General features: G+C 43.9%; 1 protein-coding gene across 1 annotated transcript in view; it reads left to right on the forward strand.

The window, feature by feature from the left end:
• The window catches only part of LOC132390964 (protocadherin-16-like), a 491141-nt gene that overhangs the window by 343137 nt on the left and 125676 nt on the right, over nucleotides 1-22328 (forward strand). The window contains exons 10-11 of the mRNA XM_059963494.1: nucleotides 13762-14605; nucleotides 16585-16824. Of these exons, the coding sequence (XP_059819477.1) occupies nucleotides 13762-14605; nucleotides 16585-16824 (1084 nt within the window). The remainder of the gene's footprint in view (nucleotides 1-13761; nucleotides 14606-16584; nucleotides 16825-22328) is intronic.

Genomic DNA, 22328 nt, shown 5'->3' on the forward strand with positions numbered 1-22328 from the left:
ACTGTAATGATAATACATCTGACTTTAGCATCTCCTTATCTAATTTCAGGGTGAATTTGATCAGATTATGATCACTTGGCCTAAGGGTTCTTTTATCTTAAGCTCTCTAATCAATTCTAGTTCATTGCACAACACCTGGTCTAAAGCAGCTGATGCTCAAGTGAACTCAACCATGAGCCGCTTTTAAATGCCATCTCATCGGCACTCCAGAAATTCCACCTCCTTTAATTCAGCACCAACCTGATTTTTCCCCTATGACTATTGTAATGCTGCCCTTTTGGAATGCATTTTTGATCTCCTATTGTAATTTGTAGGCCACATCCTTACCACTGTTTGGGGACCTGTATATAACTCTGATCAGGGTCATTTTACCCCTGCAGTTCCTTGCCTCTATTCACAATGATTCATCACCTTTCAACCCTGTCACTCCTTTCTCATGATTTGATTCCATTTTTTACCAACAGAGCAATGCCATGCCCTCTGCCTTCCAGCCTATCCTTTCGATGCAATGAGTCTCCTTGGGCATTAAGGTCCCAGCTATAAACTTCTTTCAGCCATGATTCAATGATGTCTACAATAGCATACCTGCCTATCTGCAACTGTGCTGCAAATTCATCTGCCTTATTCTGTAAATTGTGCACATACAAATACATCTTCAGTCCTGTATTCACCCTTTTCATTCTTGCCCACCAATTCGCATTCCAACTCATCCTGTTGACAGCAATTTTGCCCTATCAGCAGACCCTCCACACTACACATTGCCTCTGTTTCGAAACCAGCTCACTCATCTTCATCAGGATTATCTGTCTTTCCTACGATATGTCTTGCATTGAAATATAGGTGGCTCAGGACATTAGTCACACCATGCTCAACCCTTTGATTCCTAATTTTGTCTGAGGTCTTAATAACATCTGCCTCCACAACATTTCCACTAACTGTTCTGCCACTCTGAATCCCATCCCCTGCAACTCTAGTTTAAACCCTACCGTGTAGCATTAACAAAACTTCCTATAAGGATATTAAACACCCTCCAGTTCAGATGAAAATTGTCCCTTTTGTGCAGGTCTCACCTTCCATAGAACCATATAAAATTACAGCACAGAAATAGGCCTTATGGCCCTTCTTGGCTGTGCCGAACCATTTTTCTGACTATTCCCACTGACCTGCACCTGTACCATATCGCTCCATACACCTCTCATCCATGTACCTGTCCGTTTTACTTCAATGTTAAAAGTGAGCCCGCATTTACCACTTCATCTGACAGCTCATTCCACACTCCCACCACTCTCTGTGTGAAGAAGCCCCCCCCCCAATGTTCCCTTTAAACTTTTCCCCCTTCACCCTTAACCCATGTCCTCTGGTTTTTTTCTCCCCTAGCCTCAGTGAAAAAAGCCTGCTTGCGTTCACTCTATCTATACCCATCATAATTTTATATACCTCTATCAAATCACCCCTCATTCTTTTATGCTACAGGGAATAAAGTCCTAACCTATTCAACCTTTCTCTGTAACTCAGTTTCTCAAGTCCTGGCAACATCCAGGACAGATTTAAACTAGATACGAGGGGGGAGGGGAACAAAAGTGTAGGAACAGATGTATGGGAGAAGGAAGAAAAAGAAGACGGTAAAGTTCTTTGTACTGTTAGAGATAATCAGAGAGGAAGAGGTGGAGAATTTCTTAAATGCGTTTATTTTAATGCTAGGATCATTGTAAGAAAGGTGGATGAGCTTAGAGCACGGATTGATACCTGGAAATATGATGTTGTAGCTATTAGTGAAACATGGTTGCAGGAGGGGTGTGATTGGCATCTAAATATTCCTGGATTTTGTTGCTTCAGGTGTGATAGAATCAGAGGGACAAGAGGGGGAGGTGTTGCGTTGCTTGTCTGAGAAAATATTACAGCGATGCTCTGGCAGGATAGATTAGAGGGCTCATCTAGGGTGACTATTTGGGTGGAATTGAGGAATGGGAAAGGTGTAGTAACACTTATAGGGGTGTATTATAGACCACCTAATGGGGAGTGAGAATTGGAGGAGCAAGTTTGCAAGCAGATAGGAGATATTTGTAGTAAGCACAGGGTTGTGATTGTGGGAGATTTTAATTTTCCACACATAGACTGGGAAGCCCATACTGTAAAAGAGCTGGATGGTTTAGAGTTTGTAAAATGTGTGCAGGATAGTTTTTTGCAGCAATACATAGAGGTACCGACTAGAGAAGGGGCAGTGTTGGATCTTCTGTTAGGGAATGAGATAGGTCAGGTGATGGAGGTATGTGTTGGGGAGCACTTCGTGTCCAATGATCACAATGCCATTAGTTAAATTATAATTATGGAGAAGGATAGGACTGGACCCAGGGTTGAGATTTTTGATTGGAGAAAGGCTAACTCTGAGGAGATGCGAAAGGAATTAGAAGGAGTGGATTGGGACAATTTGTTTTATGGGAAGGATGTAATAGAGAAATGGAGGTCATCTAAAGGTGAAATTTTGAGGGTACAGAATCTTTAAGTTCCTGTTAGGTTGAAAGAAAAGGTTAAAAGTTTGAGAGAGCCATGGTTTTCAAGGGACATTGGAAACTTGGTTAGGAAAAAGAGAGATATCTACAATAAATATAGGCAGCATGGAGTAAATGAGGTGCTCGAGGAATATAAAGAATGTAAGAAGAATCTTAAGAAAGAAATTAGAAAAGCTAAAAGAAAATATGTTGCTTTGGCAAGTAAGGTGAAAATAAATCTGAAGGGTTTCTACAGTTATATTAATAGCAAAAGGACAGTGAGGGATAAAATTGGTCCCTTAGAGAATCCGAGTAGACAGCTACGTGTGGAGCCGAAAGAGATGGGGGAGATTTTGAACAATTTCTTTTCTTCGGTATTCACTAAGGAGAAGGATATTGAATTGTGTAAGGTAAGGGAAACAAGTACGGAAGTTATGGAAACTATGACAATTAAAGAGGAGGAAGTACTGGCGCTTTTAAGGAATATAAAAGTGGATAAATGTCTGGATCCTGACAGGATATTCCCTAGGACCTTGAGGGAAGTTGCTGTAGAAATAGCAGGGGCTCTGACAGAGATATTTCAAATGTCATTAGAAACGGGGATGGTGCTGGAGGATTGGCGTATTGCTCATGTGGTTCCATTGTTTAACAAGGGTTCTAAGAGTAAACCTAGCAATTATAGGCCTGTCAGTTTGATGTCAGTGGTGGGTAAATTAATGGAAAGTATTCTTAGAGATGGTATATATAATTATCTGGATAGACAGGGTCTGATTAAGAACAGTCAGCATGGATTTGTGCGTGGAAGGTCATGTTTGACAAATTTTATTGAATTTTTTGAAGAGGTTACGAGGATCGTTGACGAGGGTAAAGCAGTGGATGTTGTCTATATGGATTTCAGTAAGGCCTTTGACAAGGTTCCGCACAGAAGGTTAGTTAGGCAGGTCCAATCATTAGGTATTAATATTGAAGTAGTAAAATGGATTCAACAGTGGCTGGATGGGAGATGCCAGAGAGTAGTGGTGGATAACTGTTTGTCAGGTTGGAGGCCAGTGACTAGTGGTGTGCCTCAGGGATCTGTACTGGGTCCCATGTTGTTCGTTATATACATTAATGATCTGGATGATGGGGTGGTAAGTTGGATTAGTAAGTATGCAGATGATACTAAGGTAGGTGGCGTTGCGGATAATGAAGTAGGTTTTCAAAGCTTGCAGAGAGATTTAGGCCAGTTAGAAAAGTGGGCTGAGCGCTGGCAGATGGGGTTTAATGCTGATAAGTTTGAGGTGCTACATTTTGGTAGGAATAATCCAAATAGGACATACATGGTAAATGGTAGGGCATTGAACAATGCAGTAGAACAGGGTGATCTAGAAAAAATGATGCATAGTTCCCTGAAGGTGGAATCTCATGTGGATAGGATGGTGAAGAAAGCTTTTGGTATGCTGGCCTTTATAAATCAGAGCATTGAGTATAGGAGGTGGGATGTAATGTTAAAATTGTACAAGGCATTGGTAAGGCCGAATTTAAAGTATTGTGTACAATTCTGGTCACCAAATTATAGGAAAGATGTCAACAAAATAGAGAGAGTACAGAGAAGATTTACTAGAATGTTGCCTGGGTTTCAGCATCTAAGTTACAGGGAAAGGTTGAAGAAGTTAGGTCTTTATTCTTTGGAGCATAGAAGGTTGAGGGGGGACTTGATAGAGGTATTTAAAATTATGAGGGGGATAGATAGAGTTGACGTGGATAGGCTTTTTCTATTGAGAGTAGGGGAGGTTCAAACAACAGGACATGAGTTGAGAGTTAGGGGGCAAAAGTTTAAGGGTAACACGAGGGGGAATTTCTTTATTCAGAGAGTTGTAGCTGCGTGGAATTAGCTTCCAGTAGAAGTGGCAGAGACAGGTTTGGTATTGTTATTTAAAGTAAAATTAGATAGGTATATGGACAGGAAAGGAATGGAGGGTTATGGACTGAGTGCGGGCCAGTGGGACTAGGTGAGAGTAAGCGTTCGGCATGGACTAGAAGGGCTGAGATGGCCTGTTTTCGTGCTGTAATTGTTATATGGTTATATCCTTGTAAACCTTCTCTGCATTCTTTCAACCTTATTAATATTCTTCCTGTAATTCAGTGACCAAAACTGCACACAATACTCTAAATTCGGCCTCACCAATGCCTTAAACAACCTCACCATAACATTCTAACTCTTATACTCGATACTTTGATTTATAAAGGCCAATGTACCAAAAGATCTCTTTATTACCCTATCTACCTGTGATGCCACTTTTAGGGAATTTTGTATCTGTATTCCTAGATCCATTTGTTCTACTGCACCCCTCAGTGCCCTATCATCTACCTTGTATGTTCTACCTTGGTTTTTCCTTCCAAAGTGCAATACCTCACGATTGTCTGTATTAAACTGCATCTGCCATTTTTTCAGCCCATTTTTCCAACTGGTCCAGATCCCTCTGCAAGCTTTGAAAACTTTCCTTATTGCCCACTTCACCTCCAATCTTTGTATCATCAGCAAATTTTCTGATCCAATTTACCACATTATCATCCAGATCATTGATATAGATGACAAATAACAATGGACCCAGCACTGATCCCTGTGGCACACCACTAGTCACAGGCCTTCACTCAGAGTAGCAATCCTCCACTACCACTCTCTGGCTTCTTCCATTGAGCCAATGTCTAATCCAATACACTACCTCACCATGTGGACATAGCGACTGAATCTTCCTAAATAACCTCCCATGCGGGACCTTGTCAAAGGCCTTACTGAAGTCCATGTAGACAACATCCACTGCCTTCCCTTCATCCACTTTCCTAGCAACCTCCTCAAAAAACTCTATTAGATTTGTTAAACATGACCTACCATGCATAAAGCCATGTTAACTCTCCCTAATAAGTCCCAGTCTATCTAAATATTTGTAGATCCTATCTCTTAGTACTCCTTCCAATAACTTACTTACGACCAACTTCAAACTTACCAGCCTATGATGTCCCGGATTACTTTTAGAGCCTTTTTTAAACAACGGAAGGGTCTCGGCCCGAAACGTCAACAGTGCTTCTCCCTATAGATGCTGCCTAGCCTGCTGTGTTCTACCAGCATTTTGTATGTGTTGTTGTTTGAATTTCCAGCATCTGCAGATTTCCTCGTGTTTGCTTTTTAGATCCTTTCTCATTTCTTCAAATTTGGCCTTTTTCCAGTTTAGAACCTCAACCCAAGGACCAGATCTATCTTTATTCATGATCAAATTGAAACTAATGGTGTTATGATCGCTGGAAACAAAGTGTTCCCCTACACACACTTCCGTCACCTGTCCTAACTCGTTTCCTAATAGGAGATCTAATATTGCATCCTCTCTAGTCGGTACCTCTATATATTGATTTAGAAAACTTTCCTGAACACATTTTACAAACTCTAACCCATCTAGACCTTTAACAGTATGGGAGTCCCAATCAATATGCAGAAAATTAAAATCCCCTACTATCACAACTTTACGTTTCCTGCAGTTGTCTGCTATCTCTCTGCAGATTTGCTCCTCCAATTCTTGCTGACTATTCAGTGGTCTATAATACAACCCCATTAATGTTTCTCAGCTCCACCCATAGTAGACCTTAGTAGACAAGTCCTCTAATCTGTCTTGCCTGAGCACTGCTGTAACATTTTCCCTGACTAGCAATGCCACCAACCCTTCATCCCTTCATCCCTCTGCCTCTATCACGTCTGAAACATTGGAACCCTGGAACATTAAGCTGCCAGTTCTGCCCCTCCTGTAGCCAAGTTTCATCAATGGCTACAATGTCATAATTCCATGTGTCAATCCACACCCCTCAGCTCATCAGCCTTCCCCACAATATTGCTTGCTTTGAAATAGACACACCTCGGAAGATTATTACCACCACACTCAACCCTCCTATTTATGACTTTGCATGAAACTTTAACATAATTTATTTTCACCCCCACTCCAGTATCTACTCTGGCACTCTGGTTCCCATCCCCCTGCAAATCTAGTTTAACCCTCCTCTCTCTCTCTCTCCCCCCCCCCCCCCCAATAGCACTAACAAACCTCCCTGCAAGGATATTGGTCCCCCTGTAGTTCAGGAGTAACCCATCTCACTTGTACAGTGGAGTGACATTTGCAATCTTCCAGTCCCCTGGGACCATGCCAGAATCAAGTGATTATTGAAAGATCATAACCAATGCATCCGTTATGTCTTCAGCAACCTCTCTCAGGACTCTGGGATGTACTCCTTCTTGTCCAGGTGACTTATCCACCTGAAGACCTTTGAGCTTGCTTAGCACCTTTTCCTTTGTCATGGTCATGATCTTCAAGAATCACTTGATTCTGGCATGGTCCTGGAGGACTGGAAGATTGCAGATGTTTTTCCACTCTTTAAAAATGGCAGAAGCCAAAAGAAAAGAAATTATCGGCCAGTTAGTTGGGAAAATATTGGAACCTATTATTAAGGATGAGGTTTCAAGGTACTTGAAAACTTGTAATAAAATAAGTCAAAGTCAGCATGATTTCCGTGAAGAGAAATCTCGCCTAACAAATCCGTTAGAGCTCTTCAAGGAAGTAACAAACAGAGTGGACAAAGGAGAGGCAGTGATGTCATTTACTTGGATTTTCAGAAGGGATTTGATAAGATGCCTCACACAAAGCCGCTTAATAAAATTAAATCCTGTAGCATTACAGGAAAGATACTGGCATGGATAGAGGAATGGCTGACAGGCAGGAGGTAGCGAATGTGAATAAAAGGCCTTTTCTGGTTGGCTTCCGGTGACTAGTGGTGTTCCTCAGGGGTCATTATTGGGTCCACTACTTTTCACATTGTTTGTCAATGATTTTGATAATGGAATTGATGGGTTTGTGGCAATTTTCGGATGATACGAACACAGGTGGAGTTGTAGGTAGTGCTGAGGAAGCAATGTAATTACAACAGGAGTTAGACAAATTGGAAGAATGGGCAAAAATGTGGCAGTTGGAATACAGTGTTGGGAAATGGATGATAATACATTTTGGTCAAAGGGACAATAGTGTAGACTATTATTTAAATAGAGAAAAGGTTCAAACATCAGTGCAGAGGGACTTGGGGGTACTCGTGCAAGACTCCCAGAAGGTTAATCTTCAGGTTGAGTCTGTAGTGATGAAGGCAAATACAATGTTAGCGGTTATTTCAAGGGGAATAGAGTATAAAAGCAAGGAGATAATGCTAAGCCTTTATAAGACACTAGTCAGGCCACAGAGCATTGTCAACTGTTTTGGCCCCATATCTCAGAAAAGATGTGTTGTCGCTGGAGAGAGTCCAGAGGTGGTTCACGATGATGATTCCAGGAATGAAGGGGTTAACATTTGAGGAGTGTTGGCAGCTTTGTGCCTGTACTCACTGGAGTTTAGAAGAACGCTGGAGGTATCTCATTGAAACCTACCTAACATTGAAAGGACAAGGTAGCTTGGATGTGGAGAGGATGTTTCCTATCATGGGGGTATCCAGAACTAGAGGGCACAGCCTCACAATTAAGGAGCAACCCTTTAGAACAGAGGTAAGGAGGAATTGTTTTAGCCAGAGAGTAGTGAAGCTATGAAATGCTCTGCCACAGACTGTGGTGGAGGCCAAACCTGTGGGCATACTTAAGGCGGAGGTTTATTGTTTCCTGGTCGGTCAGGGCAACAAAAGATGGCAAGAAGGCAGGTGTAGGAGTTAAGTGGAATCTGGGATCAGCCATGACGGGATAGTGGAGCAAGCTCGATGGGTTGAATGGCTTAATTTTGCTTCTATGTCTTATGGCGTCTTATGGGTGGCGTGGCTGTGTTGGTAAAGGTTGGCATCAAATCAGTGGAAGGATGTGACATAGGATCAGAAGAAATCATTCTTGTAGATTGAGTGAAGAAACTGCAAGGATAAAAGCATCCTGATGGCAGTTATATACAGGCCTCCAAACAGTGGCTGGGAGGTGGACCACAGATTACAACAGGAAATAGAAAAGGTGTATCAAAGGGCAATGTTATGTTTTTTATGGGAGATTTTAACATGCAGATCAATTGGAAAAATCAGGTTCATAATGAATCTGAAAAGAGTGAGCTTGTTGAATGCCTATGAGATGGCTTTTTAGAGCAGTTTGTCATTGAGCCTACTGGGGATCAGCTATACTGGATTGGGTGTAATGTCATGAACTGGAAGTGATAAGGGAGCTTAAGGTAAAAGAACCCTTAGGAACCAGTGATCACAATATGAATGTGTTCAACTTGAAATTTGATAGGGGGAAAGTAAAGTTTGGCGTAGCAGTATTTCTGTGGAGTAAGGGAAATTACAGTGGTATGAGAGAGAAGTTGACCAAAGTAAATTGGAAGGAGATGCTGGCAGGGATCACAACAGAGCAACAATGGTGGGAGTTTCTGGGAAAAATGAGAAAGGTGCAGGATAGATGTATTCCAAAAATGAAGAAATAATAAAATGGCAAAATAGTACAACTGTGGCTGACAAGGGAAGTCAAAGCTAATGTAAAAACAAAAGAGAGGTCATACAATAAATCAAAAATTAGCGGAAAGATTGGGAAGCTTTTAAAAATCTACAGAGAACAACTAAAAGAATCATTTGGAGAGAGAAGATGAAATATGAAAGCAGGCTAGCAAACAATATCAAAAGATAGTAAAAGCTTTTTTTAAGTATATAAAAAATAAAAAAGAGATGTGAGTGGATATAGGACTGCTAGTTAATGAGGCCCAGAAATAATAACAGGTGACAAGGAGATGGCAGAAGAACTCTGAGTATTTTGCATCAGGCTTCACCATGGAAGGCTCAAGCAGTATGCCAGATTTAGTGTGTGAGGGAAGAGAAGTGGCTGCAGTTACTATTACAAGGAAGAAGGTACTCAAAAAGTTGAAAGACTTAAGGGTACATAAGGAGTAGATGAACTGCATCCTAGTGTTCTGAAAGAGGTAGCATTGGATGTTGCAGAGGTCTTTCAAAATTCAATGGACTCTGGCATGGTGCCAGAAGACTAGAAAATTGCAAAAGTCACTCCAAGAAAGGAGGAAGGCAGCAGAAAGGAAATTATAGACCAGTTAGACTGACCTCAGTAGTTGGGAAGATCTTGAATTCAATTGTTATGGATGAGGTTGTAGAGTAGAAACACAGAAACATAGAAAACCTATAACACAATACAGGCCCTTTGGCCCACAAAGCTGTGCCAAACAGGTCCTTACCTTAGAAATCACCTAGGGTTACTCATAGACCTCTATTTTTCTGAGTTCCATGTACCTGTCCAGGAGTCTCTTAAGAGACCCTATCATATCTGCCTCCACCACCATTACCAGCAGCCCATTCCATAAACTCACCACTCCTTACATAAGAAACTTACCCCTGACATCTCCTCTGTACCTGCTTCCAAGCACCCTAAAATTGTGCCCTCCTGTGCTAGCCATTTCAGACCCAGGAAAAAGCCTCTGATTATCCACATGATCAATGCTATATAATGTTCAATGATCAATGTATAAAATTCTAAAGGGATTGGACAGGCTAGATGCAGGAAGATTGTTTCCGATGTTGGGGATGTCCAGAACGAGGGGTCACGGTTTAAGGATAAAGGGGAAGCCTTTTAGGACCGAGATGAGGAAACTCTTTTTCACACAGAGTGGTGAATCTGTGGAATTCTCTGCCACAGGAAACAGTTGAGGCCCGTTCATTGGCTATATTTAAGAGGAAGTTAGACATGGCCCTTGTGGCTAAAGGGATCAGGGAGTATGGAGAGAAAGCAGGTACAGGGTTCTGAGTTGGATGATCAGCCATGATCATACTGAATGGCAGTGCAGGCTTGAAGGGCTGAATGGCCTACTCCTGCACTTATTTTCTATGTTTCTATCATCTTATACACCTCTATCAGGTCACCTCTCATCCTCCATCACTCCAAGGAAAAAAGGCTGAGTTCTCTCAACCTATTCTCATAAGGCATGCTCCACAATCCAGGCAACATCCTTGTAAATCTCCTCTGCACCCTTTCTATGGTTTCCACATCCTTCCCGTAGTGAGGCGACCAGAACTGAGCACAGTACTCCAAGTGGGGTCTGACCAGGGTCCTATATAGCTGTAACATTACCTCTCAGCTCTTAAACTCAATATCATGATTGATGAAGGCTAATGCACCATATGCCGCCTTAACCACAGAGTCAACCTGTGCATCAGCTTTGAGTGTCCTATAGAATCGGACCCCAAGATCCCTCTGATACTCCACACTGCCAAGAGTCTTACCATTAATACTATATTCTGCCATCATATTTGACCTACCAAAATGAACCACCTCACACTTATCTGGGTTGAACTCCATCTGCCACTTCTCAGCCCAGTTTTGCATCCTATCAATGTCCCACTGTAACCTTTGACAGTCCTCCATGCAATCCACAACATCATCAACCATGTGTCATCAGCAAATGTACTAACCCATCCCTCCACTTCCTCATTCAGGTCATTTATAAAAATCACAAAGAGTAGGGGTCCCAGAACAGATCCCTGAGGCACATCACTGGTCACTGACCTCCATGCAGAATATGACCCATCTACAACCACTCTTTGTCTTCGTGGGAAAACCTGTTCTGGATCCACAAGGCAATGCCCCCTTGGATCCCATGCCTCCTTACTTATTCAATAAGACTTGCATGGTGTACCTTATCAAATGCCTTGCTGAAATCCACATACACTACATCTTGGTGTAGTGGTGACACAAGACAAGATAGGACAGCCAGCATAGTTTCGTTAAGGGAAAATCTGGCCTGATAAACCTGTTGCAATTTATGAAGGAGATTACAAGTAGGATAGATAAAGGGGATGCAGTGTATATTGTATATTTAGATTTTTAGGAGACCTTTGACAAAGTGCTACATATGAGGCTGCTTACCAAATTAAGTACCCATAGTTTTACAGGAGAGTTACTGACATGGTTAGAGCATTGGCTGATTGGTAGGAAGCAGCGAGTGGGAATAACAGGATCCTTTTTTGGTTTGCTGCCAGTGACTTGTGGTGTTCCACAGGGATCAGTGTTGGGACCACTTCTTTTTTAAGCTGTATATCAATGATTTAGATGATGGAATAGATGACTTTGTTGCTAAGTTTGCAGATGATATGAAGATTGGTGGAGGGCAGGTAGTGTTGAGGAAACAGGTAGGATGCAGAAAGACTTGGACGGATAAAGAGAATGGACAAGAAAGTAGCAAATGAAATGCAATGTTGGAAAATGCATGGTCATACACTTTGGTGGTAGATATAAGTGAGTGAACCATTTTCTAAACGGGAAGAAAATCCAAAAATCTGAGATACAAAGGGACTTGGGTGTCCTTGTGCAGAACACTCTAAAGGTTAACTTGCAGGCTGAGGTGGTGGTGAGGAAGGCAAATGCAATGTTAGCATTCATTTCAAGAGAACTTGAATTCAAGAGCAAGGATATGATGCTAAGGCTTTATAAGGTACTGGTGAGGCCTCACCTTGAGTATCGTGAACAGTTTTGGGCTCTTCATCTAAGAAAAGATGTGCTGACATTGGAGAGAGTTCAGAGGAGGTTCACAAGGAAGATTCCAAGAATGAAAGGATTATCATTTGAGAAACATTTGATGGCTCTGGGTCTGTACTTGCTGGAGTTCAGAAGGATGAGGGGGATCTCATTGAAACCTTTCGAATGTTGAAAGGCCTAGACAGAGTAGATGTGGGAAGGATGTTTCCCATGGTGGGAGAGCCTAGGACAAGAAGGCACAGCCTCAATTCGGAAGGGTATCCATTTAAAACGGAGGTGCAGATAATTTTCTTTGGTCAGAGGGTGGTGAATTTGTGGAATTTATTACCACAGGTAACTGTGGAGATCGGGTCATTGGATGTGTTTAAGGCAGCGATTGATAGGTTTTTTGATTGGACACAGTATCAAAGGTTATGGGGAGAAGGCTGGAGAAGGGAAAAAGGATCAGCCATGATTGATTGATGGAGCGGACTTGATGGGCCAAATGGCCTAATTCTGCTCCTATGTCTTATGGTCTTATGGTCTTATAGGCCTTACACGGTGAGCAGTAGGGCACCAAGGAGTGTGCTAGAACAAAGGGATCTGGGAATACAGATCTATAATTGCTTGGAAGTGGCATCACAGTAATATGTGGTTGTAAAATTAACTTTTGGCACATTGGCCTTCTTAAACTAATGTATTGAGTACAAGAGTTGTGATGTTATGTTGAAATTGTATGACATTGTGTGAGGTCTAATTTGGAATATTGTGTGCAGTTTTGGTCATCTACTGACAGAAAAGATGTAAATAAGATTGAAAGAGTGAAAATATGCAAGGATGTTGCCAGGACTTGAGGACCTGAGTTATAGGGAAAGGTTGAATAGATTGGGACTTTTTCCCTAGAAATTAGAATATTGAGAGGAGCTATCATAGAGATATACATAATTCTGGGTATAGATAGGGTAAATGCAGGTTTTTCCACTGAGATTGGGTGAGACTAGAACTCGAGGTCTTGGGTTAAGGGTGAAAGCTGTTTAGGGGGAACATGAGGGGAAACTTCTTCACTTGGTGGGTGGTGAGTGTGGAACAAGCTGCCAGCAGAAGTGTTGGATGCAGGTTTGATTTTGACATTTAAGAGAAATTTGGATAAGTGCGTAGATGAGAGAGGTTAGGGGATCTATGATCCGGATGCAGGTCAATGGGACTAGGTTGATTTATGGTTCAGCACAGATTAGATGGACCTGAAGGCCTAATTCTGTGCTATGGTTTTTCTATAATCAGCCCCCATCTACCCAAATACTTACAAATCTGGTCCCTTTGAATATCTTCCAAAAACTTCCTCAATACAATTTTCAAGCTTACCGGCCATAATTTTCAGCCTTATTTTTAGAACCTTTCTTAAACAATGGACCATTAGCTATCCTCCAATCCTCCTGCACCTTACCCCTAGCTAAGGATGTTTTTAGTACCTCTTTCGGCACTTGCCTCCCACAGGGAACATTTTATCAGGCCCTGGGGATTTATTCACCCTGATTTGCCTCAAGACAGCAAGCACCTCCCCCTCTATAATCTGTACAGGGTCCATGACCTTGCTGTTGCTTTGCCTTACTTCTATAGACTCTGTCTCTGTCTCCCAAGTAAATACAGTGAATAAAAGCCCTTTTATGATCTCCCCCATCTTTTCTCCTTTGTGGCAGGAGCACATTGTTGTCACTCAGAGGAGAGGAGGATGTGCTATCCTGTTCATCAGACATTTCACTGTTAACCTACCTTTGTTTAATCCTTCAGGTGCTGTCTTCCCCCAGTAAATTCCCACTGTTTGACAGTGGTGCTGTCAGCCTTCAGTCTACTGAGGGAATGGCCCCCGGCTCTGTCATTGGGTCAGTGGCGTCGGGTGAGAAGTCAGCATGGTTAGACGGCCAGGTGACCTACACAGTGGTCGGGGGCACAGACCAGGATGGCCGTTTTCTGGTCGACAGGCTGGGTGGGGAGATTTACGTGGCCCAGCAACTGGACTACGAGTCAGGCTCTCACTACCAGCTGGAGGTGGCGGTTGATGATTTGAGCAGTGGTTTCCCCCACCGCTCTATTGTCCTGGTGGACATCGACATCCAGGATCTCAATGAATACCCTCCCATTTTTGCTGAGGATCCCATCACCATCGTGATTGGCGAGAATGTTGACATTGGTGCCTCCATTTACACCTTCCACGCCATTGATAAGGATGGGAGTGGCCCCAACAGTGAGGTTCAATACTCACTGCTCCACCAGACACCGCCAGGACCTCGTCTGCAGCTTGAGCCCATCTCAGGGATGCTGACGGCCACGGAGCCCATTGATCGGGAACTCACTGCCTCCTTCCTGTTACTGGTCCAGGCCACCGATCGGGCCATCAACAGCAGCCAACGCAAGTCCTCAGCAGCCACTGTCCGTGTCTTTGTGACTGATGACAATGACAACAGCCCACGGTTCCTGTCGCCCACTTTAGTCAGCGTGCTGGAAAACCGGCCAGTTGGATCGGTCGTCTCTCACATCATCGCTCAGGATGCAGACCTGGGAGAGAATGGCCGAGTGACCTATCGCATCAGGTCAGGGCTTGGACGTGCACACTTCCACCTCAGCCCAGACACAGGTGAGGAGCCAAGACCAAGATCGAGAGTAGACAGCTCCCCCTGCAAGGGTCTCATCCCTTTCCCTTCTTCCTGTCAGTGATGTAGGGACACAAGGGATTCTGCAGGTGCTGGAAATCCAGTGTAACATACACAAAATGCAGGAGGAACTCACCAGATCAGGCAGCATCTGTGGAAATTAATAAACAGCTGATGTTTCAGGTCAAGACCTTTTATCAGGACTGGAAGGAAGGGAAAGAAACCAGAATAAGAAGGTGGGAGTGGAGGGAAGAACAAAGTAGAAGATGATAGGTGAAGCCAGGTGGATGGGGGAGGGGGATGAAGTGAGAAACGACAAGGAGATGGCAGATGAACTAAATGAGTATTTTGCATCAGTTCACTGTGGAAGACACTAGCAATGTACCAGATGTTGAAGGATGCGAATGAAGAGAAGTGAGTGCAGTTACTATTACTAGAGAGAAGGTGCTCAAGAAGCTGAAAGACCTAAAGGCACATAAGTCACCCGGACCAGATGAACTGCACGCTAGGATTCTGAAAGAAGTAGCATTAGAGATTGTGGTGGTATTAGCAATGACCTTTCAAAAATCATTGGACTCTGGCATGATGCGGGAGGCTGGAAAATTGTAAATATCACTCCACTCTTTAAGAAAGGAGGAAGACAGCAGAAAGGAAATTATAGACCAGTTAGCCTGACCTCAGTAGTTGGGAAGATGTTAGTCAGTTAAGGATGAGATTGTAGAGTACTTGGTGACACAGGACAAGATAGGACAAAATCAGCTTGGTTTCCTTCGGAGAAAATCTTGCCTAACAAACATTGGAGTTCTTTGAGGAGATTATAAGTAGGATAGAAAAAGTGGATGGAGTGGAAGGCTTTTGACAAATGATGCCACATATGGGGCTGCTTGGTACGTTAAGAGCCCATGGTATTACAGAAAAGTTACAAACATCGTTAGAGCATTGGAGGATGTTTCCCATGGCGGGGTAATCTAGGAGAAGAGGGAACAACCTCAGAATAGAGGGGTGTTCATTCAAAACAGAGATGCAGAGAAATTTCTTTAGCCAGATGGTGGTGAATTTGTGGAATTTGTGGCAGCTGTGGAGGCCAGATCATTTGGTGTATATGGCAGAGCTTGATAGGTTCTTGATTGGACATAGCATCAAAGGTCACAGGGAGAAAGCTGGGGAGTAGAGCAGAGGAGGGGAAAAAAGAATCAACCATGACTAAATGGCAGAGCAGGCTCATTGGGCCAAATGGCCTAATTCTGCTCTTATGTCTATGGTCTTATTTTCTTATGTTGTAATGTGATAGGTGGAAAAGGTAAAAGGCTGGAGTGGAAGGAACCTGATAGGGAGAGGAAAGTGGATCAATTCCAGAAGAAGAGACACCAGAGGGACATGATGGGCAGATGAGGAGAAGAGGAAAGAGGACAGAGTGGGGAAATGAAGAAGGAAGGGTAAAGGGAAAATATTACTGGAAGTTGAAGAAATTAATGTCCATGCCTTCAGGTTGGAGGCTACCTAGATGGAATATGAAGTGTTACTCCTCAACCTGAGACTGGCCTCATCATTGCAGTAGAGGAGGACATGGACTGACATGTTGGAATGGGGATTGAAATTGAAATGGCTGGCCACTGAGAAATCCTGTACTTTGTAGATGAAGCAAAAGTGTTCAACAAAGCAGTCCCCCAATTTACGTCAGGACTCATCAGTGTAGAGGAGGCACTGTATACAGTAGACAATCCCACAGATTCGCATTTGAAGTGTTGCCTCACCTGGAAGGACTGTTTGGGGCCCTGAATGGAAGTGAGTGAGGAGGTGAATGGACAGGTGTAGCACTTTTGCCACTTCCAGGGTTTAGTGGGGTGGGGTGAATGGACAAGGGAATCACAGAGGGAGCGATCCCTGCAGAAAGCAGAGAGTTAGGGGAAAGGGTGTTGGCAGCACAGTTTAAAGAGTCACAGCTTAATGTGTTTGTTTGCAGGTGTACTGACTATTATTAAGGCACTGGACTGTGAAGAGCAGTGCTGGTTCAACCTAACAGTGGAGGCGTCTGATCACGGATCTCCCCGCCGTACCACCAGCCAACCTCTCTACATTCAGGTTGTTGACATCAATGATGAGCTACCCAGGTTCGACCACACGGCGTACGAGGCTCGAGTCACTGAGAACCAGTCTCCAGGCATTCTTGTTATCCAGCTACATGCTACTGACAGAGATCAAGGCAAGTGACCACACAAAAAAACAGCTTATGTTCATAATAAAGATCCCAGGGAAGGAGTGAGAAGTGTTTGATGGCTCTGGGCCTATATATGCTGGAGTTTAGAAAAAGCATGAGGGATTTCTTTGCAAACTACCAACTTCTGAAAGACCTAGACAGAATGAATGTCAAGAGGATGTTTCCTAGAGTGGAAGAGTCTAAGACCCTAGGACACAACCTCAGAATAGATGTCTCTTTAAAATAGAGATGAGGAGAAATTTCACCTCCTCCCTCACCTCCATTCAGGCATACACCTGCCCTTTCACCTCCTCCCTCATCTCCATTCAGGGCTACACCTACCCATTCACCTCCTCCCTCATCCCCTTTCAGGGTTACACCTGCCTATTCACCTCCTCCCACACCTCCATTTGGATCCTAAACAGTCCTTCCAGGTGAGGCAGCATTTCACCTGCAAATCTACTGGGATAGTCTGTTGTGTCCAGTGCTTCCAGTGTAAAGACAATAAGACCATAAAATATAGGAGTAGAATTGAGCTATTTGACCCGTTGAGTGTTCTCTGCCATTTCATCATGTCTGATCCATTTTCCCTCTCAGCCGAATCTCCTGCCTTGTCCCCATATCATATGACAACTCTCTCAACCTCAGATCATTTCCGATGCATGCTCCTCTACATTGGTGAGATACATAGTATATAGGTGGACCGCTTTGTCAAGCACCTCTGTTCCATCCGCAAAAAGCGGAACTTCACATTGGCCAAACATTACCTCTCATCTGAACTTGAGAGGGTCCGATCCTTGCAGGTAGGTTTTCCAGGGTTGTTCAGGAGGGTTTAAACCAATTCAGCAGGCAACAGGAACCAGAGCGATAGTGTTGAGGATGTGGTAGTTAGTTTACAAACAGAGGCAGTGTGCAGTGAAACTCCGAGTGAGAAGAAGCTGATAACTGGGCAAAATTGCAGTTAATGGGATGAGTTTCAATGTAAAAGGCAGACAGAATCATAAAGGGTGAATACAGTACTGAAGGTGCTATATCTGAATGTGCACAGTATAGAGAATAAGGTAGATGAATTTGTAGCATAGTTGCAGATGTATGATGTTGAGTGGGCATCACTGGATCATGGCTGACTGAGGATTATAGCTGTGAGTTTAACACCCATGGATACACATTATATCAAAAGTGCAAGCAGGTAAGCAGTGTGGGTGGGGTGGCTCTGTTAGTAAGAAATGAAGCCAAATCATTAGAAAGAGGTGATATAGGATGAGAAGGTGTAGAATCCTTGTGGGTAGAGCTAAGGAACTGCAAGAGTAAAAAGAATTATATGCAGACCTCTGAACAGTAGTAAAGATGTGGTCGACAAATTACAATGGGAGATAGAAAATGCATGTCTGAAGGGCAATGTTACAATAGTCATGGGGGATTTCAATGTACAGGTAGACTTGGAAAGTCAGGTTGATGCTGGAACCCAGGAGGGGGAATTTCTAGGGTGCCTACAAATTGCTTTTTAGGACAACACATGGTTGAGCCCAGTGGGGGGGCCAGCTTTTTTGGATTGGTGTTGTGCAATGAGCTGGAATTGATTGGTGAGCTCAAGATTAAAGAACCCTTAGGGGAAAGTGATCATAGTATTAAGGAATTGAGCCTGAAATTTGAGGAGAAGCAGAAGTCAGATGTATCAGTATTACAGTGGAGTAAACAGAATTACATAGGAATGAGAGAGGTCTTGGCCAAAATTAATTGGAAAAGAACACTGGCAAGGATGACAACAGAGCAGCAATGGCTAGAATTTCTGGAAACAATTAGATGACACAACTGTGACTAACAAGTGAAGCCAAAGCCAACATAAAAGCCAAAGGCAGGGCATATAATAAAGCAAACATTATAATTCAATAGTTTCATTTAATATTAGAGAAATGTATACAATATACAACCTGAAATACTTGTTCTTCAGACATTCACAAAAACAGAATAGTGCCCCAAGAATGAGTGACAGTAAAAACGTTACAACCCAAAACCCATCCTCCCATGCACAAGCAGCAGCAAAGCAATGACCTTCACCCTCCCCCACTAACTTCAGCACCCTCCACCCACCAAGCAAGCAACTGGAAAGCCCCTAAGAAAGACCATGATATGCAGTACAACAAAAACTAATCGTTCACCTGATAATTCAACATTCCACAGGCTATCTCTTTTTCCGTAATAAAGGGGAAAAAAGGTGTCCCCTTTCACAGTGAGAGGGAAGCCATAACAAAATAACCCGCCGGTTTATGATGATAGTCTGTTGCATCACTTTTTTTTCTGAGTTCTCTGCCCCCAGTATCAGAAACAAACTCTAGAGACAGCTTAACAACTGATGTCTATTATAAATCTCTTGGACCAGATAGACTACATTCCAGAGTCCTGAGAAAGGTTCCTGAAGAGATAATGGATGCAATGATCGTGATATTTTAAGAATCAGTTGATTCTGGCATGGTCCCACAGGACTGGAAGATCGCAAATGTCACTCCAATCTTTAAGAAAGGAAAAAGAAAAAAAAATTATTGGCCAGTTAGCCTGACCTCAGTGCTGGAGTAGATAATTAAGGATGAGGTTCAAGTCAAGTCAAGTCACTTTTGTCATTTCGACCATAACTGCTGGTACAGTGCATAGTAAAAATGAGACAACGTTTTTCAGGACCATGGTGTTACATGACACAGTACAAAAAACTAGACTGAACTACATAAAAAAAAAACACAGAGAAAGCTACACTAGACTACAAACCTACACAGGACTACATAAAGTGCACAAAAACAGTGCAGGCATTACAATAAATAATAAACAGGACAGTAGGGCAAGGTGTCAGTCCAGGCTTCGGGTATTGAGGAGTCTGATAGCTTGGGGGAAGAAACTGTTATATAGTCTGGTCATGAGAGCCCGAATGCTTCTGAGCCTTTTCCCAGAAGGCAGGAGGGAGAAGAGATTGTATGAGGGGTGCATAGGGTCCTTCATAATGTTGTTTCCTTTGCGGAATCAACGTGTAGTGTAAATGTCCGTGATGGCGGGAAGAGAGACTCCAATGATCTTCTCAGCTGACCTCACTATCTGCTGCAGGGTCTTGCGATCTGAGATGGTGCAATTTCCGAACCAGGCAGCTGCTCAGGATGCTCTCAATACAACCCCTGTAGAATGTGATGAGGATGGGGGGCATGGGAGATGGACTTTCCTCAGCCTTCGTGAAAAGTAGAGATGCTGCTGGGCTTTCTTTGCTATGGAGCTGGTGTTGAGAGAACAGGTGAGATTCTCCGTCAGGTGAACACCAAGAAATTTGGTGCTCTTTATGATGGGGAGTGGTCACTCCATGCCCTCCTGAAGTCAACAACTATCTCTTTTGTTTTGTTCACATTAAGAGACAGGTTGTTGGCTCTGCACCAGTCCGTTAGCCGCTACACCTCCTCTCTGTAAGCTGACTCTTCGTTCTTGCTGATGAGACCCACCATGGTCGTGTCATCGGCGAACCTGATGATGTGGTTCGAGCTGTGTGTTGCAGCACAGTCGTGGGTCAGCAGAGTGAACAGCAGTGGACTGAGCACGCAGCCCTGGGGAGCCCCTGTGCTCAGTGTGATGGTGTTGGAGATGCTGCTCCTGATCCTGACTGACTGAGGTCTCCCAGTCGGGAAGTCTAGGATCCAGTTGCAGAGGGAGGTGTTCAGTCCCCATAGGTTCAGCTTTCCAATCAGTTTCTGAGGGATGATTGTGTTGAATGCTGAACTGAAGTCTATGAACAGCATCCGAACGTATGTGTCTTTTTTGTCCAGGTGGGTTAGGGCCAGGTGGAGGGTGATGGCAATGGTGTCGTCTGTTGAGCGGTTGGGACGGTACACAAACTGCAGGGGGTCCAGTGAGGGGGGCAGCGGGGTCTTGATATGCCTCATGACGAGCCTCTCGAAACACTTCATGATGATGGATGTAAGTGCAACAGGACGGTAGTCATTTAGGCAGGACACTGAAGTCTTCTTCAGCACGGGGGCGATGGTGGCGGCCTTGAAGCACGTTGGAATGGTGGCGCTGCTCAGGGAGATGTTGAAGATGTCAGTGAGAACATCTGCTAGCTGGTCTGCACATCCTCTGAGCACTCTACCAGGGATGTTGTCTGATCCAGCAGCCTTCCGTGGGTTGACCCTGCACAGGGTTCTTCTCACGTCGATCATGGAGAGACACAGCACCTGGTCATTTGTAGGAGGGGTGGACTTCCTTGCCACCAAGTCATTTTCCACCTCAAACCGAGCGTAGAAGTTATTCGGCGCATCTGGGAGGGAGGCATCACCTGCACAGTCAGGTGATGTTATCCTGTAATTGGTGATGTCCTGGATGCCCTCCCACATGCGCCGCGTGTTGCCACTGTCCTGGAAGTGGCTGTGGATTCACTGGGCATGTGCACGCTTTGCCCCTCTGATGGCCCGGGACAGTCTGGCCCTTGCTGTTGGAGCTGCCTTGTCACCTGCTCTGAAGGTGGAGTCACGGGACCTCAGCAGCACACGCACCTCTGCAGTCATCCATGGCTTCTGGTTGGCATGTATAGTGATGGTCTTGGACAGAGTAACATCATCAATGCACTTGCTGATGTAGCTGGTCACTAATGCTGCGTATTCCTCTAAGTTGGTAGAGTTGCCATCGGTTGCAGCCTCCCTGAACATGTGCCAGTCAGTGTGCTCAAAGCAGTCTTGAAGAGCAGAAATGGCTCCTGCTGGCCAGGTTTTCACCCACTTCTGAACTGGTCTGGAGCGCCTGACGAGTGGTCTGTATGCTGGGATTAGCATAACAGATGTGGTCTGAGTATCCAAGGTGGGGGCGGGGCTCTGCCCAGTAGGCGTCTGGGATGTTTGTATAAACCAGGTCCAACATGTTCTCCCCCCTCGTTGCAAAGTCCACATACTGATGGAATTTGGGATCACTGACTTAAGGTTCGCGTGGTTAGAATCACCAGCAACAATAAACAGACCATCAGGGTGTGCGTTCTGCAGTTTGCTAATAGCCCCATACAGTTCACAGAGCACCTCCTTTGCATTAGCACTGGGAGGAATGTAGACATTCCCACATGTAGATGCGAGGTTTCGGGGTACTTGGAGACTAATGATAAAATAATTCAAAGTCAGCGTGGTTTCTGTTAAGGGAAATCTTGCCTGACAAATTTGATAGAGTTCTTTGAGAAAGTAACAAGCAGGGTGGACAAAGGAGAGGCAGTGGACATCATTTGCTTGGATTTTCAGAAGGCATTTGATAAGGTGCCACACATAAGGCTGCTTAACAAGATAAAATCCTATGGCATTATGGAAAATTACTGGCATGGCTAGAGGTATAGCTGATAGGCAGGAGGCAGTGAGTGGGAATAAAAGGGGCCGCAGAGAAGGCAGAGCGACTGAATGCGTATTTTGCATCAGTCTTCAGTGGAAGACATCTGCAGTACACAAGACATTCAAGAGTGTCAGGGAGGTGAAATGGGTGCAATTAAAATTACGACTGACAAGGTGCTC

Source organism: Hypanus sabinus, chromosome 3, assembly GCF_030144855.1.
Source record: "Hypanus sabinus isolate sHypSab1 chromosome 3, sHypSab1.hap1, whole genome shotgun sequence".
In the NCBI taxonomy this organism is placed as follows: Eukaryota; Metazoa; Chordata; class Chondrichthyes; order Myliobatiformes; family Dasyatidae; genus Hypanus; species Hypanus sabinus.